Source organism: Ursus americanus, chromosome 31, assembly GCF_024610735.1.
Source record: "Ursus americanus isolate L20-20 chromosome 31, mUrsAme1.1.p, whole genome shotgun sequence".
NCBI classification, from domain to species: Eukaryota; Metazoa; Chordata; class Mammalia; order Carnivora; family Ursidae; genus Ursus; species Ursus americanus.
In genome coordinates this window covers 23,545,331-23,565,007 of record NC_142157.1, presented here as the reverse complement: position 1 = coordinate 23,565,007, position 19,677 = coordinate 23,545,331, and the positions used below count along the sequence as shown (strand labels likewise).

Below are 19,677 nucleotides of genomic sequence, written 5' to 3'. Positions count from 1 at the left end.
ACAGGACCCCACCTTTCCTTCCCATAAGAAGCCCCCAAAAGTAGGGGCACCTGGGTGGCTCAGTCGGTTAAGTGTCTGCCTTCAGCTCAGGTCATGATTCCAGGGTCCTGGGATCAAGCCCTGGTATCGGTATCGGACTCCTTGCTCACCAGGGAGCCTGGTTCTCCTTCTGCTGCTGCCTGTTGTTCCCCCTGCTTATGTGTGTGCGCTCTCTCTGTCGCAAATAAATAAATAAATAAATAAATAAATAAATAAATAAAATCTTAAAAAAAAAAAAAAGATGCCCCCAAAAGTAAAGCAGAGACTAAACCCCTATTTTTCTGATCATCTGCCTCCCACTCTCAAAATTGCTTCTGTGCCTGACTCCACCAGTAGCCTGGACCATGAGCTCTGCTTTGCAGAAAGGTTAGGACGGCCTTACCGGGTAATCGGATTGGCTTCCACGGGGCAGAGTTCGGCACGTAGGCGTGCTTCGTGGCAGTGACGATCAGCTGACTGCCCAGCTTATACTGGAACTTGATGAAGGCGACGCCATCTGTCCCCGAGGTGCCGGAAGCAATGGACACCTGGTTGGTGAAAATCTCGATGAGCGCATCTGGGATGGGCTGGTGGGTGCTGCCGTCACTGATGTGGACCTTCAGGGTCACCTCTGGAGTGAGGGAAAAGCAACAAAGAACAATCGCTATTACCTGGCCCACCTCAAAAACAACTCTGCTGTAGCTGATGGGTGTGGAGCGGGGGCTGTGCTAAGCAAACCTAGATCTAATCCAAAATATGAATCCTTGGAACCAGGGAACGTTTTCGTGTTAGAGATTCCTTTTTACTTTACAGGATTTCACTTTTTTCCCCCCCCCAGAACCAGTGCCCATCATAAACTGCCTTCCTCTTTGCTCCTCCCTGCTCACCCCAACAAATAACCGAGAGAAGAATGCTATCCCTTTCATTGCGTGACAAACACAGGACTCTCTTATCCTTCCTAGCATTGCTGGCACGCAGGGCCCAACAGGGCTGGAGCGGCTACAGGACAACCCTGCAGGCTGAAAGAGCTGCACCCAGAGTCTTCACAGTCCTGCTGAGCATGGACGAGAGCTACCCGGGATGGCTGTGCTGGTAATCATGAACACTAGACCGAAAAGCGGACCAAAATGTCTTTGAAAAGGAGGACCTGAAGAGTGGGAAGAGAGAAGCTTATAGGAAGGAAAAAAAAAAAAAAAAGAAAGAAAAGTAAACATTTGAAAAGATAAATGAATGTGGGTGATAGATCAAAATTAATGTTAAAAACCTAAAACGGAATGGATAATTTTCATTTGTTCATGCAAGAGATGTTTATTGAGCTGCTACCCTGTGCCTGGCACTGTAACTGTGCGAACCACCATGGGGAAGAAAAGTGAGGAGACAGGTGCTATGGTGGGGGAGGTCTGGTGCAGGCAGCAAGGGGCCCTGATGGAACAGCATGTCCAAAGGCTCAGAGGCAAGAAAAAACCATGCTTCCTAGAGAAACACAGACAGGTTGTGAAGGATGGCAGACAGTGTGAGGGGCGTGAGGCCCCGTGTAAGATAAGGCTGCAGAGGCGAGCAGGGGCCAGACCACTCAGGGCTTTAGAAGGAACCTGAAAGGATCATCATTCTTGATCCCAAGAGCAATGGGAAGTCACAAAGATTTTAAACAAGGGAGTGGCAATTAAATTTGTTATAGAAGCATCTGGCTGTGGGGAAAGACAGACTGGGGAAGAGGCAAGACTGGAGACTGAGCGTCCACTTACGAGGCCTCTGCAATAACCCAGGAAGAGAGGAGGTGGACAAGACTCCAGCACCATGGTGGACGTCGATTAGAAGATGCCAGCACAGTACTCTAGAACAATTAGAAGTGTGTCCCGCTCTGAGAAACACTTTTTGCTTAGGTGTGAAGGAAGTGGCTAGCACCCAGGGACATACATAATTCCATGGGATACTCCTGGGCACTCCTTGACATACATTTTGAGCTGCTTGAGATAAAGAGGCAGGGGCAAGGACAAGCAAAGCCCCTGCAGGTGACCAGGGAGGCTCATGTCTACAGAACCACTGCAGTCTGGCTCAGGGGAGTGCCGGACACGGAGGGGGAAGGAGGCAGGTGCAGCAGTGCTGGTCCTGTGGGCACAAACGCCAGAGTCCTACTGCAATTTCCACAAGGTCTGAATCTGAGCTCCACCCAGTTCTAGCCATGGAGCCCGGGGCAAGGTACTTATCCTCACTAGGTCTGTTTGCTCCTCTATAAAGTGGAGGAGACAACAACACATATCTCAACAGACCGGTGAAAGCATTCAGTGCAATGCCTCACAGAGTAAGCACGAACACGGCGGTTACCATTACGCTATCCCAATCACTGTGCTTGGAAGCGCTCAGTCATGGCATCCGGCGGTGCCTGGATGGGGCACAGAGAAGGGCGCTCGGAGGGGAGAAAGGGATAAAACAAAGTGCAGGGATGAAGCATCCCTCTTCAATGAGTAGTAACTTTATATTCAACGTCCTTTCTCAGCTGGGGCAACCACAGTGAGAAGAATGCCTTTTGGTTCAAGGACTGCTGCCTTGGTAACTGGCCAACTACCTTATAATTACTAAAGCAACCTTCCGAATCCTGCAAGTTAGTCAATCACCCATTTTTTTCACTGAGTGATTTGATATGTTTCTTGACCAGACAACAATAAAGAAGAACTAAAGAATCCTAGACCTATATCAGAGATTTGCACCAAACAGATCTCTCAAAACCTCATAGACAGACAGAAATAAATGGTAAAGAAGCTGAACTTGGCTACTTGGTTCAGGGAGAAAACTAATGCCCGCAGAGGGATAAAATCAACATCACGAAAAGCAAGGGTATGGCGTTACAAAATACACTGAGTTAATCCCCTTCAACCTTATCAGTGACCCTAATGCAGATTTGCAGGACGTACACCACACACGTGTTTTCTTATTTAATCCAAGTCTTGGTGTCCCCAGGTGGCATGCGAAATTATAATGTAAATTAACTCCACTTTCATGAATACTCACACAGCAGAAATCCCCCAGGACAGGGCAAGTGGAAAGGTAGCTTTGTAGGGCTGCAGGGACAATATACGTAATTTTGTGGTAATGAAACATTTACTAACAATTGAGACTACAGGGTTCCTGCTCTCTTCACTGTTTGCTGCTTTGCAAGAGCAGCTAAGATTTGGAAAGAGCTAAAGCATTCTTGAATCAACAGCGAAAGGAGTTTTACTATAATCAACGTCCTAGATTCTACTAGTGGAATTTCTTCTAATACCAGAAGCCTACTCTACATTCTGCAATTATATACTTTGAAAGAGATTGTTTAGCTACTTCTTTAGGTTCACACCTAAAGGATGAGGGAGAATGTCAGTACAGTTAGGTGATTACTACAGACTACTGGGGTATCATTTTCCTAGAGTAACATCTAGAATTAGGTTGTGCATTCAACAGCAAACAAGATTGTTCCCACCAGGGGACTAATCTTAGGACGAGGTGAGGCCCTATTTACTGAAACTACTCTCACTTTGCAGATTAAAGGAAGACCCTATAAATGGCCCAAACCGAAATATGCATTAAGATGCACTCCATATTGCTGCTGCTGTGAGAGCTCATGGGTCCTGCTGACCTAGGGCACCATTCTTTTACTCCTCACCCTGAACATTCATCACCAAGTTCTTATTGATTTCAATTGCAGAATATATGTCACAAGGCAGGCCTTTCTTTCCCATCCTTGTTAAAGTCGCCTTATTTCAGACCCCGCTGTCCCTCACCTAGACTGCGCTGCCCAGCCTCTTCACGGAATTGCCACTGTTTTCACACCTGCCCCTGAGATCCCACCGAAGCCAGAAGGAGCTAGCTGACATCCTGATCTGACCCCTTCCTGTCCCCCTTTAATGCCTCCCACCAAACATGGCCAGATACCAAATGTGGCCAACGGCTTATGTTTGAATGTCCATGAGCTATGAAAGGCTTCTACTCTTTTAAATGGCTGGAGAAAAAAAAAAATCAAAAGAATCGTGTCCCATGAGGATTATCTGGAGTTTGAATGCGTGGCCATAAATAAAGTTTTATTGGAACACCGCCACAACCATTTGCATATCGTCTAAGGCTGTTTCTGCATTTCAGTGGTGGAGTTCAGAAGTTTTGACCTTAGGGCTTGCAAAGCCTGAACTATTTACTTTTGGCTCTTAAAAAAATCTGCCAGCCCCTGACCTACAGGATACACTTCAGGGCATCTGAGGTCCTCCACGGTCAGGGCCCCTCCCAGCCCCACATATTGCCCACAGGCCCGCAGATGCCACCCCATGCTTTCCTTACTCCTCCTTCTCATCTTTGTAGGAAAGGCCTTTCTACAAGTTACTTTCATGTTCCTCATTCCTATTCACCTTCTAAAAGCCCTACATAAGGTTTGAGAAACTGCCCCTGCCTCACCAACCCCTCCCCAAACCGGGTTAGAGGCCCCTCGTCTCCATCCCCCAAAACCGTATACACCGACGCCGCTTCTCTGTTTCCACTTGAGTATTTGCTGCAGGCCCACTATGTGGGGAGACAAGAGGACCTTTCGGCTTTAGATAGTAATTTAGATAGTAATTTAGTAATTTAGATAGTAAATACCACATGTAATTATGAACCGAGGATGCCATCAGGAGGGGGAACCTACCTCCAACAGGGAGGTCAGGGAAGGCCTCTGGAGGAGGAGTCTTGTAAGCTCAGGCCTGAAGGACACACAGGAACCAACCAGTGGAGGTGCAAATGCCCTGGGGTGTGAATGACCTGGCCGCTGGAACTGAATAAAAACTGGGGTAGAGGGAATGCCGGAGTGCAGCCACCCGTCCTAACACTGCACTGTCCAAGACAGGGGCCACCAGCCACCTCTGGGCATCTAAATTTAAGCTTAAATTAATCAAAATAAATTTAATCAGAAATTGAGCTCCTGGATCAGACTAGGCACATTTCAAGTACTCCACGGCCACCTGTGGCAAGGGGCTCCCACGGTGGCCAGCAGAGTTGGAGCATTCCCAGCATTGCGGAAGATTCTATTGGATAGCACGATCATGTACCACAAACACTCATCTCAGGATCTGAGCAAAGAAAGGCAGGTACCTGAATGGTTCGATGAGGAAAATACATCTGAGCACGACTCTGATGCAGCTCTTCAGCAGCCCTCATGGGGTCTGACCTGCCCTTGAAGTCCTTACGGTGACTTAAAGGGCTCTGTGTTCTCTATTCCACCCCCAAGTATCCACCAGCCCTCATTTCCTACACCTGCCCCCATTCAAGGAGTAGGGAGAAGCCAGGGTTCTGGGAACATGCTTGTGCCCAATGTTCTTTGCGTGGCACGCTTTTCCCCAGCACCCTTCCATGCATCTCTCTCCTCCTCGTCTGCTTAAATGTCACCTCCTGGGGCACCTGGTAAGCATCACTCTTGGTTTCAGCTCAGGTCATGAACTCAGGGTGGTGAGATCGAGCCCTGCGCCGGGCCCCATGTTCAGTAAGGAGTCTAACTTGAGATTCTCTCTCTCCCTCTGCCCTCCCTCCACTCACTCGCTCTCTCTCTAAATAAAAAAACCCCACCCCCTGAATGACTTTAGTGACCACTAGTTCTTTTTTCTAACTTTTAAGAAAAATTTTTTAAAAATTTAATTATTTTTAAAATTTAAACTCAACATACAGTGTAGTATTAGTTTCAGAGGTAGAGTTCAATGATTCATCAGTCTTATGTAATTTTTATGATGGAAATTTTAGAACATCTATACAAATAGGAAGAATAGTATGAGGAAACCCTCTGCACTGATCAAGTTTCAAATACCAACTTTCTACCATTCTTCTTTCGTCTATTCTCCCGACTCAACTTTTCCTCCCTCTTTCCTTCCTTCTCACTTTTTTGATGGAACATTCTGAGACAAATCCCAGACAATTATATTAGGTCACATTATTTTCCACAAATATTTCAGTTTACAACAGATAAAGACTTGGGGTGCCTGGGTGGCTCAGTCAGTAAAGCATCTGACTCTAGATTTCGGCTCAGGGCATGATCTCAGGATTGTGGAATCATGTCCCACATTGGGCTCCTCGCTGAGCATGGAGCCTGCTTAAGATTCACTCTCTCTCCCTCTGCCCCCACCTTCTCCCTCTCCTAAAAAAAACAAAAACAAAAACAAAAAACCCAAAACAACAGATAAGGACTTTAAAAATAACCAAAATGCCATTACCATACCCAATTCATGGAACAACCTCTTTATATTATCTCGTATTCAGCAAAAATTCAGTTTTCTTTGCTTGTCTAAAGGCAATTTTTTTTTCACAATTCTGACCGTCCTATCTAAAATGGCAATCTCCATGTCTCTGATACTCTCCTGCGGTTTCTGCTTCTTCTTTTATGCACAACGCTCATCGATTCTATGTGTTTATTAACTGGCTGACTCCTCCAGAATGTAAACTTCGTGAGAGCTATTTTGTCTGTTTCTTTTTTTCTTCTTCATTCATGTATTCTAAACACACAGAATAACGTCTGGCACATAGTAGGCATTCAATAAGTCTGCAGAATGAGTCCCTAAAACTAACTTCCAGATATCATCGGATACATTGCCTAAATAGCCCTGGGTTTTTGTTGTTGTTGTTGTCCCATTTATTTCCTATTCATTATTGTTTTTAATAGAGACTGCTCAAATTCATTTGAAAAGCATTAATTCAGTTAGCTAATGAACTGTGATAATTAGAAAATATTTACAGTACACTTAGCATGACATTAGATATTGTGGGGGATCAAAAAAGAAGAAAAAAGATATGGCTCTTGTGTTTATGAAGTTTAGGGTTTTTTGGGGGGCAGTGGGAGAGGTAAGACCAACTGAACAACCCATGTGACAGAGAGCAAAAAGGATGAAACTGGGTAAGCAGAGTGAAAAATAGAGCAAAGAAGAGACTAATGAGGTCTGGAGTTGACAAACAAAAACAAAGATAAAAAGCTCTCCCAAGTCTGCAGAAGTAGAGGTGACGTGGGGGTGAAAGAAGACTCACAAAGCGGGGTGCCCGTGAGCGTCCTGCACGAATACTGGCCAAGATGCTTATGGTTTATGGAGTTCAGCATGGGATGCTTCTGGAAGAGCTGAGAATTAAAGGGAGGCTCGAAGGATAGTGTGGGAAGATGACCGGTATCTCTGGAACAGTCTTCCCCTTTGGACTGTGCCCCCACATCATGCATTCAGCCTCAGGCAGATGCCAGAAACCTCGGTTTCCCAGCCTCCCTGGTCAGCAAGGAGGAGAAATGGACTTCTGCGAATCTGATGTCCTCTTGCTGGGTTCTGATTTAGAAGACAGCAACATAAAAAAGCAGGTGCTTTTTTTTCTGACCGAAGGAGGATGCATCTGGTTTGGGGCCCACGGTGCAAACTGTCCTGTCTCAGTGCAGGAGGGAGACAGGGCGTCCCCGGCTCAGTCTCGCCATATTGCTTGGGCATTGTTCTGGCTGCAAGCCTCGTCCCCCCAGGACTTCTGTGAGCTACCTAAAAGCTTGACTGATGTCTTGTCTGGTGAAACTAGCCAGAGCGGGTGGTGGTGTCTGCACTCCTCAGCTTCTGGACTGTCCTAGCAGGACACCATGTGGCTGAAGACTGTCGCCTTGGAGCTGCACCCACCGGGGTCTCCTCCCACGCTCTGGCCTAACTTCTCCATATGTGTGATGGTTAATTTTATGTGTCTACCTCACTGGGCCACGGGGTGCCCAGATATTTAGTCATCATTATTCCAGGTGCTTCTCTGTGGGTGTTTGGGGATGAGATTAATATTTAAATTGGACTGAGTAAAACAGATTGCTTTCCTTAATGTGAGTGGGCCTCACCCAATCAGTTGAAAGGCTGAGTAGAACAAAAATGCTGACCCTCCCCCAAGTTCCTCCTTCCTGACAGACTCTGAACTGGGACGTGGGCTTTTCCTGTTCTCCGAAGGTGAAATACCGGCTCTGCGTGGGTCTCAGGTCTGCCAGCCTTTGGACTGAGACTACACCATTGGCTCTTCTGGGTCTCCTGCTTGCTGAATCACCCTGCAGATCCTGGGGCTTCTCAGCCTCCACAATCCCATGAGTCAATTCCGTATAATGAATCTCGTTCCACATAAACATACATCCTATTGATTCTGTCTCTCTGGAGAGCCCTGACTAACATAATACCCATCCTGTGTTCCCATTCTGTCTGATCGTGGTGGGTGGACCCCCCGGAATGTGGGCTCAGGTCTCTTCTCGCTACACACTCTTACTCAGCGAATTATTTCAGGATCAGGAATTCAGCCACCACCTCTAGAGCATTCCCCTCAAATTTTCACCAGCCAGTCAAAGAACCGAGAAGGAAGCAACCACCACTCAGGAATTCTCCCTCCACCGTGACTCAGGGCTCCTTCGCTCTTGGCAAACACAGAGTTTGGCTCTGTGGGCACCAGCGAGTCCATCTGAAGTAGTACACAGAACATCTGCTTTGTGGGTAGAAAATGAAACATTATCTTTTAGTCATTTCCTTTCTTCTGCCACAGATATAGAACTAAAGGCAACAAGGCTGTTTCAAATTGTTGGCTTTGGAGAAGCCACCAGTTAAGCAGCAAGCTGAGAGCAAACATAGTGGTAGGGGCGAGAGGCAGGCAAGATGGCATTCACTTTGCAGACGCACAGATGGAAGCCCACTCAGGTTTCATGCACTGCCCACGAACCCTGAGGTTTTTTTCTCTCTGTTTTTCTCTCCCGCATCTTCATCAAATACTTGATACCTTGAGTTACTTTCCTGCAAGTGACAGAACACATTATTTCATAATCTCTCATCCAAACTCCAAGACCAACATCTCAAGCTCTCTGTCCTACTCCAGATCGGAAAGTCCTTGGTGGTTTTTGCTGGGACAGAGCTGGGAGACCACGCTCACCTGCTCCTTGAACAGCCTGCGCCTCTCACCTTTCACCTCTCACAAACTCTGGCTTCATCTGGGAAGGGAAAGTGAAGTTTGTGGACTCCGTCTTTTTTTGTTTGTTTTGTTTGTGTTTCTGTGAAGTTTTTGGCTCCCTGTGGCTGTTTTTCATTCCCTTTTATATCCCCTCAAATTAGTCTTTATTCTGGGATTTTAATTTTTCCTTTCCTTTTGGTTTTTAGAGCTGTTGGTTTCCACAGCAACCCACCCGGTTGGAAATGCAGCATTTGCCAGGTTGGCCAGAGGGGCCCTGCAGAGAGAGGTCTTTTTCCACCAGCAGACCAAGCGAAGGCTTCCATCCCAAGTTGCCTGGAACCCTTGTGGCTGCCTCACCCCAGGCCAAGGGTGGGAAAGGAACTCTCTTAAGCCGCCAGCACTATGATTAGTTAGGCTTCACTAAAATTCAAAGGAGTTATGATGGCTTTTCATGTCTTAAAAACATTTTCCAAATGGGAACTTTTTTTTTTTTTTAAGATTTTATTTATTTATTTGACAGAGATAGAGACAGCCAGCGAGAGAGGGAACACAAGCAGGGGGAGTGGGAGAGGAAGAAGCAGGCTCACAGCGGAGGAGCCTGATGTGGGGCTCGATCCCATAACGCCGGGATCACGCCCTGAGACAAAGGCAGACGCTTAACCGCTGTGCCACCCAGGCGCCCCGGGAACTTATTTTTAAAACGTTATCAGACCTTTGCTCTAGGAGACTTTGCCCCATGTTACTTGGTGGTGACATTTTTACAGTATCAGAAGACTCACAGAATTTCCCTGTCTTTATGCAGCAATTACAGGCACATCCTAGGATGCCCGACGTGGGAAGAGGAAACTTTCCATCTATTGTATTTCTTTTATAAATATGAAAGGTTTATTTTATTTTATAATCTGGCAAAATTAGAATGTACTTTGTACTAGAGTTTTCTTGTATTTTCTCCAGTTTCACATAGTGCATATGCACCCTATCATTCAATTTTATTTGCTCTCAAAATTTAATGAATCATGTCTTTCAAGCAAATTATATATATATTTTCAAGATCTCTATATAATATATATTGTATAAAATGAGATCTCTTATGTAACCTATTATATTAACGTATACTATATTAATTATATATAATTATTATATGTTAACATATACATTATTTTATATATAAATAACATTATATATTATATGTTATGGTTACATAATATATAATATATAACATAATATATATGTTACATAATATACAACATATAATACATATATATATACACACACATATATAATACATAGGACAATAAAAATCTGCTCCAAGTGTATATCCCAGGACTCCCTTATGTCCAATTTTAGGTGCACTTGGAGCATTTGGCACACCTTGTGTGTGGTTAATTATCATAGTAGTATTCAGTATGGCATTCTTCTGCAAAGACCAGCATTTCTGTTCTGTCCTCAGAGGAGACAGGACAATGCGGGTGTACTTCAGAGGGACTGATCTGCTGAGTACTAGTCCCTCTCTCCTGGTCCCCCTGATTGTCCTGTCAGGAGCCATTCTGTACTGAAGACACCTTTGGTCTTCATTGAATCAGGAGCTGCCCTGAGACCTATTAATCTGTGGTCACAATATCTGATACAGAATTCCTCCCCCGTTTTGGGAGGTTTTCCTTGCAAATGTGTCCCTGAATTATCAGCGGACGATTATGATCTTTGTATTTCCATTTGAATTTCTATTCACTTGAAAAAGCATGGAAGAGGTATGTTTGCTGCTGCAGCCCCCAGGGAAGTTAGGATCCCATTTTGTGCCTTTTTCTGTTTTACAATCTCTGGCGACTGACTTGGGCTCTGAACTTCATGAAAAGCCCGCTACATGGTAGACTCCACAGTTACAGCTTCCGTTTGGAATGAGGAGAGATCTGTGCTGTTTCCATGAACGGCTTCTGCCGGCTGCCCACCTCTGCAGGATATGAGCTTTGAGCTTATTTCCCATCACAGTCTCAACAGACTCTGTCCGCACACAACACATTCTCTCACCACACCCCCCACCTCCCGTCTGTCTGTCCCTCTCACATATGTTACTCCCGTCTTGGCAGGGCTGCCAGGATATCTCTGGGCCATAAATCAGTGGATTCCTCCTCCCTCCTATAAGAAATATGCATGAGGGTCAAACCAATGATCATCCCATTAACAATTTTCTACCCAACACCACCAAGTTGCCAAGAATGTTGAAATACACAATAAACACTCACAAAAACACAGCAACTAAAGAAGCTATGACAGAGAGAGAGAATAGATGATGTATCCGTGTATGACACTGACTTTCTATTTTTTTTAAAGCAACAGGATGGCTTCCTCCCCCCGCAACCTGAAACACTCTATAATGGAAGTAGAAAATGTCATACTCGAGTACCGACAACCTCCTGAAGCATGTTGGATAAGCATCCTGTTAGGTCTCTCTCTTTACCACTCAGTTAAACGGCAGAAGTCATTCTCTGTTATCGACCCGCACAAAATGAAGCTTTCTGGGGCTGGTCCCATACGTGCGTTATGCTATAAAAGCAACTATAAAGTGACTACATTCTCGTGACTGGTCAAGGGGTTATCTGGGTAAACATGCCAGGACAATCTGGAAACTGTTGCTGGACTGGCCTGATTCAACCCAACAACTTACATACACAATCCAAGTGTTCGCAGGCACAACCATTTCAGACTGTTCCTGTGAACCCACCTAAAAAAGTTATCTGACAATAAACGAAACAGACACAATCCCAACCCTCTTACGTGGTAACAGGAATTGCTCAGATGTAGCTTTAAAGCACTATGTGAAGGTACGATTAGTTATCTTGGGGAGAACTTCTCCAAAAAAATTCAAACCGTAGAATGAAAGATGTTCCAGCTACTCAGAGGACATAAGAATTCAAACACTTACTGAGCATCAAGATGGTGCTAAAAATAGCTTTTCACAAAGCTACGGCTCCAACTCTAGACACCTTTTCCATAGAAATCAATGCATATGTAAAAACCTAACAAAATCCTCCTTGTAGTCAGAAATGGGAAAGGATACAATGATTCTGCCATGGTGATGTAAATATGGCAAATGCCTGTATAAGCTCACAGAGCATCCTTCCGAACCGAACAAGAGAATTATGACAATGTAACACTGCGGACGAGCGGACCCACAAGTGTTTGTAAGGAAATCACTGAAAGCAAACACTTTAAAAGGCTACTGTTCTGTTGGTGCTTTAAAAATTTTCACAAAGTCACAAAGTTCCCTCAGGAGAGTTTGGAAGAATCTGGGAACTGTGAAGTTAATGAGCAATATTAAGCATGTCTATAAAATTAACATACACACCTTAGCCAAGCTTTAAAGATCTGCTGGAAGATGCTAGTGGATGGTTGCCAAGGAAACCTGGTGGAGGAAAAAATGTGTGTGTGTGTGTGTGTGTGTGTGTGTGTGTACGTGCATGCATGTGTGTGTTTCCAGATCTCCTTATATCTATGCATATACACTTCTCATAGTTTTTGTCTACGACTAGGTAGACAGCAACATGACATGACATTTATTCTGAATAAAGAAACATACAGATGTTTATGATTACGAAGTTTTTTTGTTTTGTTTTGTTTTTTTAGCAAGTCCTTTCTCTCTCTAGGAAGAGAACAGAAAGTGCTAAGTGGGAGCTAGTGGTGAAGAAATGGACTCATTAACTACTTTTAGAATGGAAAAAAGGGGCGAAAAAAATGCAAGCTGAAGTGGCTTGCTGGAAGGCTGTGAATAGCCCAAGTGTGCGAGGCTCTCTGGCACTTGAACTTCTGTGAAAGAAAGATAAAGGTCCCAGAAGCAGCTGGTTTAGTCAATGCAGTGATTAAATCACCCGTATGTGCTTATCTTTCCAAGGGAATGGAGATAGTAACAAGCTACAGTGAGCCTATTATTAAAATGTTCTTTTCTGCTTCAGAAAGAAGCTTAAATATCTCAGGACACTTTAAAGTCCTTGATGTGAGTGTCTAGGACTACTGCCGAATGTATACAGAAGGCATGTCTCACAGCCACAGTGTGCAGGGTTTGCTTTAGGCTCCTCACTCAAGGGCTGTGTGGTCCCAGTCAAGCCCACAACCTCCTTGAGCCTTCATGTCTTCATCCATAGGGATACAGACTGCCTGAAGACCTTATAGGATTTGCTGGAGGACCGGCGACGATGTTCAGAAAGTGTCTGCTAGCACGAGCTCATTCCTTGCCTCCTGGCCCACATTCCCCTAACTTTACCCGGTGAAACAAAATCTCAGGGCTTCCCCTCCCTCCACCTCCAAAAGCCTCTCAATGAAAGAGAAATTTAAAAAAAGGAACATAGTATGCTTTTCAGAGCACAGGGCTGAGGACTCTGACAACCTGTATTTGAGTCTCATCTCCCCACTGACTCCTCAATGCTCTTAATTAGTTTTCTCATCTGTAAAAAGGGAGGTAACACTGAGCCCCCCAACATCATCTCATAGGGCTACAGTGACATAGTAAAGTGCTTAGTATAGAACGCAGCACATGGCGAGAGTTTAATAGCTGTTAGTCATTTCTGTAATTGGTCCCCAACATCTGACTCGTACGTGAGGCTCACCAAGGACCTTCAGACAGTTTACAAAAGACTTCCTGAAAAGGTTCACGGAAGATTCTTCCTCCTCTTTCACACCCAGCCCCCAACAAGTCCCAAGGGCACAAGGAGCTGCCACTGCTAGGAGAGATGTCTACACGGGTCTCTTGTATTTCTAAACATTTTGTAAGGCATAGACGACTCTCTGTTCTGGACTATCTCTTCAAGGATGTTTAGTGACCAGCCATGCAAGATAGATGTGTCTTCCTCGAAGTAGGGACAGACATCCCCTTTGGGTTCCCTAAGCTTCTGTAACACAACCCACTGTGTGTGCGGGTATCATCCAGCCCTATGGGAAAGGGGGTTCAGGAAACTGGGGCAAGAACACCGATACTCTGGCTCTTGCTACTGCTGTGAGGGATATACATGTCCTTCATCTCTGACCCACAAGTGTTGTGTCCTCCACTTGCATGTATCACGCCACGGGAGACTGCTTTCTTAGCTTACAAATAGGGCAGAACACAGACTCTTCACAGTTCTGGACAGCCTCTAAGGAACCCAGGGTTGTCCAGGATTTATGAAGGTACTGAGGCAGGAAAGGAGTGGGTGGGGGTCCCGGGAGAAGGACCAGGAGAGTCAGAGGGAAAAACAAGAGATAAGACAGTCCCAAGTTTGTGTGAATGCCTTTTAACTTATGAAGGTTCTTTTTTACCAGAGCAGTTTCAAATTCTCTCTCTTTTTTTAAGATTTATTTATTTATTTTGAGAGGCAGCGTGAGAGACCATGCACACGTGTGAGCAAGGGGAGGGGTAAAGGGAGAGGGAGAGAGAGAATCTCAAGCAACTTCTGGCTGAGCAAGGAGTCCCATGCAGGGCTCAATCCCACTATGCTGAGATCATGACCTGAGCCGAAACCAAGAGTTAGACGGCCACTTAACCGACTGAGCCACCGAGGTGTCCCTCAAATTCTTAAATAACCCTCTCAGGGATGACCCAGGCTGCCCTTTTCTCTTGGCAAATTCTAACCTCTCCTGCTCCTCCTATCGCACCTATCCCCCTACCAGCCACTCTGCTCCACTCGGTTAACAGGATCATGACACTCCAGTATGTTCCTCATGGACCCAGCCTCCCCCACAGGAAAACGGGGAGAAGCTGCACGACTCAGTGGGTTTTCCACTCCAAGCGTTAGTGTGTGTTCTGTTTGTTTTTAAAGCACTGATCATTTTAGTTCCCTTTTAAACTTTGAGAGTTGAAAAGCCACATTTAGGTCATCACGGGCAATAATGACAAATGGAATTAGAATTTTTTTTTTTAAAGATTTTATTTATTTATTTGACAGAGATAGAGACAGCCAGCGAGAGAGGGAACACAAGCAGGGGGAGTGGGAGAGGAAGAAGCAGGCTCATAGCAGAGGAGCCTGATGTGGGGCTTGATCCCATAACGCCGGGATCACGCCCTGAGCCAAAGGCAGACACTTAACCGCTGTGCCACCCAGGCGCCCCTGGAATTAGAATTCTATGCTAAGTAGTTGCTGTTCATTTAACATCTGAAAATGTACATTTGTTTAGTGAAGTACCATTTCTGCTTTTCACACATTTGAATAAATTCTGTATTATGTCTACATGTTATAGACCTTATAATGTTCTGATTAATACCAATATTTACAAAATCCAATTTATAGGGGCTGTCTAAGAAATTTAAAACTTTTCACAACCAACTTAAATTTCCTGCTCCATCTGAGGGGGAAAAACGTGACTCTTCTGAACAGCAAAGTACTGGCCCTTGGGATTTTTTTCCATAGTGAGCACCAATGTACAATATTTTCCACACAGTTTAAGTTTATAGAATGGTTCTTAATTTGTGCCAAATGGATTAACATTTCACTTTCTAGCCTTTGTAGCTCATGTACTGGCATCAATGTCAATAGAGGGATTTTATTTTCCGCTCTTGTCTTGAAAAATAAGAGTTCCACACTCCTCCTCACTGCCAACTCGATTAATAATTCTACAACATAAAATGGAGATCTATTTTTCCAAGCTTTGGTACAGAAGGTCTGCCGCATTTTGTCTTATATACTTGGAAGCCGATGCTATTATTTGCTCTTCTTCACAAAGGCAATATTAAATGTCATCTGTCAAATGGGTCGCACATGTACAGTCACTGAAAAATCACTTGGCTCAGATCAAGAATTCAAAAGTTATTGGAGGGGCAGGGCCAATGAGTACATCCCAAAGAGAGCCTGCTGGCCAAAGAAGTCAGGAATATGATTGTAGGCAGAAAAGTCCACGTATGGAAGAGGTTACAATGAAGCTTCAGGGTGGCCAACTGCGGACCGGCCTTCCCCACCCATGAGCCAGGGAGAGAATTCTAGTTAGAACACCTTCCCTCTGGGAATCTGAAGAACCTGGGAATGGGGGAGAAGTCGTGGGAAGTGTCAGAGCCTTCATCCCCACAAAGATGAAACAGAGAGCTCTTGGCTGTGCTCTTTTAATCCTTCACTTTACAGATGAGGACTGAAGCTCTCATGCAAGGTCACATGGCTAGCTTGTAACTGAAATGGGAGTGTAAGGATGAGTAGGTATGTTAGGCTTTGACATCTTAGCTAAGGTTCTGCTGATCCTGCAGGGACTCCCTGTCCCAGGGCTAGCTAGAGAGCTTGCCTTCATATGCAAACTAACCTGTCCAGAGCCCACACCCTCAACCACCTCCTTTATGGGGCTCTCACACTGTACGCCACTATCCACCTGCCTTACTGGTCCCAGGGCCAGATATCAGGCAACTAGGGACAGCCCTTTACCCCAGAGCCTGCTGGAAGTATCCAAACTCGCCTATCCTGGCCCTGCCTCACTCATTCCCTCCCAACAAAACCATAAGAAGGCTCTTGCCCACATTTCCCCTCACTCCCTCTGACTCCTGACCAACCTGCTGCTTCCCCGTGTGAACCCTGACAATGTCATGTCGTGTCCCTTCCTCTTGGGAACTCTGAGGATAACTAATTATTTTTTCAATGGCAATCATCTCCTAATCTCACCATGCCTGAAGAATAATACAACCTATGAGTTTTTTTTTTAAAGATTTATTTATTTATTTATTTATTTGAGAGAGAGAGAGTGAGAGGAGGGGCAGAGGGAGAGAATCTTCAAGCAGACTCCCCAGCGAGCATGTAGCCCAACTCGGGGCTCAATCTCATAACCCATGAAATCATGACCTGAGCTGAAACCAAGAGTCAGAGGCTCAACCGACTGAGCTACCCAGAAGCCCCTACAACCTCTGTCCTACAATAGTAGATGACTCAAGGTTTTTCTGGCTGAAGATAACTCATGAGCAGAGTTCTAGTTACACTTGCCTTGAGGAAGAACTTTGTAAAAGTCTCGGCTGCATGAATAAACAGTACATTCCCAGTCACAGTGCACATTCAGGGGTGAGAGGAGGCACTGAATTGTCAGGGAGGCACGAGAGAGGACTCCGTATGGGCCCGATGAAGCTCCAGGTTACCTTCCAGACTCTGACAGCTGTCAGCTGAATCAGGGCGGAGAAGGAGAAACTACAGACTTACAACAGCAGAGGTTAGCTGAAGACGTCAGTCGAAGAGTGGCTCTTAAAACAAGATGCAAAATGGGGGCGCCTGGGTGGCACAGTGGTTAAGCGTCTGCCTTCGGCTCAGGGCGTGATCCCAGCATTGTGGGATCGAGCCCCACATCAGGCTCCTATGCTATGGGCCTGCTTCTTCCTCTCCCACTCCCCCTGCTTGTGCTCCCTTTCTCGCTGGCTGTCTCTATCTCTGTCAAATAAATAAATAAATAAAATCTTTAAAAAAAAATAAAAAAAAAATAAAACAAGATGCAAAATGGACTGCTGCTAAGGGGGACCAGAGGTGGAAGGGATAATAAGGAGACTCCTGCAGAAGGCCAGTCCCCAAGATCACAGAGAGGGGCTTGCTGGTGCACACGGGAGTGTGCAGGATGGTGGAGACAGAAACAAGAAGGAGGGTGAACTTGAATGTGGACTGACCCCCTGTCAACACAGGAGAGGAGAGGCCTGGCAAGAAGTTCTCCGTGGAAAGGTACCAAAATATCACTAAGGAAGGGTCTGACAGTGTGGACACGAACCCGCAAAGAACCCGTAGGCAGAGCACGATCCCATAGAAAAAGACAGGTGCCTCATGGGCATCACTTTAGTGCAAGGTGACTGCATAGTTCTTGCCAGGGCTGGTCCCTCTCTTCACACATTTATGCAAATCATTTGATTCAAAAAGATTTTAAGTTATGGATTTCAGTTTAGGTGTTTCACGGAGGCTATAACAGGTAAAGTATTTTTGGTTCTCCTTTGAAAAAGTCACACAAAAATATTGAAAGCATGCAGAAGAAAAAATGTTTAAACTATCCTGTCATCAATATTAGTAAGTTCAGAGTAATTTATTTAGCTCTTTTAGAACGAGGTGTTCTTTTGAAGTTGACGGCCAAGACCATCCAATTTAGGGTGAAGACTCTCAAGGGTGACCCCACAATGGAAATGAGGGCAGTGGCAAAACTGCACCCCAAACACGACAGTCTGTACACAGAGAACCGGCAATTACTTCTGGATTCTGTTCTTCTGCTCAATTAGGTCATAGCCACTTTCTCATCGGATCTAAATTCAGCAAACATCCATCATGGCCAATACTTCTGCCAAGTCAAGCTTCCCAGAACAAGGCTTTTCATCACACCGTGGTAGTTTTGGAGTGAACTCTGGGATCCTTTCAGGGTTTGGGTTGTGACATTTTCTGGGTACAGACTCGTACTTGGACCCAGGGCGCTGGGGAAATGGTCCCTGTTGAGTGGTCCTATTTCCTGCTTCCATGTGCTGACCCAGCAGCATAAGGAGGACGCCACCCACACATCCTCAACAGGGCAAATACTTTGACTTGTTTTTCAGGAAGCTGTGAATCAACACAAATCCAACAACCTCCCCTTCCCTGGCTTGCTGCAGTTGGATGCCATATACGTGGCCCATGCGAGCTAAACCCGCCCCCTTGGCAGAGCACATACCAGCTTCTAAAAACCTTGAGCTACGAGGCCATACATAGGTTTACAGAGTTAGGACTCTGTCTTAAAGTAGACAGCGACTGGAGGAAGAAACCCAGACAATAACATTCACCACCACGAGAACATAAATATATTGTTCCAATACTGCGATGCCTCCTTTCCAAAACCAACCAGTATTTAGAGCTTATTTATTTATTTTTAGAAGAGAGAGAAAGCATGAGCAGTGGGAGGGGCAGAGGGTGAGGGAGAGAGAGACTCTCAAGCAGGCTCCAAGCTCAGCACAGAGCCTGAGGCGGGGCTTGATCTCAGGACCCTGAGATCATGACCTGAGTTGAACTCAAGAGTCAGATGCTTAACCCACTGAGTCACCCAGGCATCCCCAGAGCTCATTTAGGAGCATGGGGGCAATGTGAGGAAATGGAAACTTTTAATTATTAGAAAGGATTAAACGTTTGTGTCTTTCTCATTCGTTCGTGTCCATAGGCATTAATCTTTCAGAATCACTGGTTTTGATGCAGACAACTCAAATGCCAAATGCTGTCCTCCACATGCAAGTAGACAATCAGCATACACAGGATTTACTCAGGAAGGGCGTGTACCGTAATCAGACAGAAAGGAAAACTGTGACCTCATTATAAAAGTTCATAACTGTGAGGGTTAGGTTCCTAAAGAGACTTGTAAATAGACAAACATCTGCTAACATTTAGTTTTTAAAAGGACAAAGTTAGTTTTTAAAGATACGGAAGAGCTCAGACATGTTATCTTGACAGAGCCTCTGTTGATCATTATTTCCATAAAGAACTCCTCTGGTTTGTCAATTAAAAAAAAAAAATGTAATCCTGGGCACCTGGGTGGCTCAGTTGGTTAAGTGTCTGCCCTTGGCTCAGGTCATGATCTGAGGGTCCTGGGATCAAGCCCGACATCAGGCTCCCTGATCAGTGGAGAGCCTGCTTCTCCCTCCTACTCTGCCTGCCGCTCCCCCTGCTTGTGCTCTCCCCCCCCACTATCAAATAAATAAATTTTAAAAAATGTAATCTTTACATGAACAACGATTCCTAGTTGCAAACGTGGTCCTACTTACTTTAAATTTCATACAGGCCATCTTCTTGCTCATCTATTATGATGTAATTTGCAAATAATAAATTAATGAATGTAGAT

At 45.1% G+C, this 19,677-nt stretch overlaps 1 protein-coding gene across 4 annotated transcripts in view; it reads right to left on the bottom strand.

Annotated features, from left to right (window-relative positions):
- FAM171A1 (family with sequence similarity 171 member A1) overlaps positions 1 to 19,677 on the bottom strand; it is a 125,530-nt gene that overhangs the window by 56,642 nt on the left and 49,211 nt on the right. For all 4 annotated transcript variants that reach the window (XM_045787913.2, XM_087857669.1, XM_087857668.1 and 1 more), the window contains exon 2: positions 422 to 649. In XM_045787913.2, the coding sequence (XP_045643869.1) occupies positions 422 to 649 (228 nt within the window). The remainder of the gene's footprint in view (positions 1 to 421; positions 650 to 19,677) is intronic.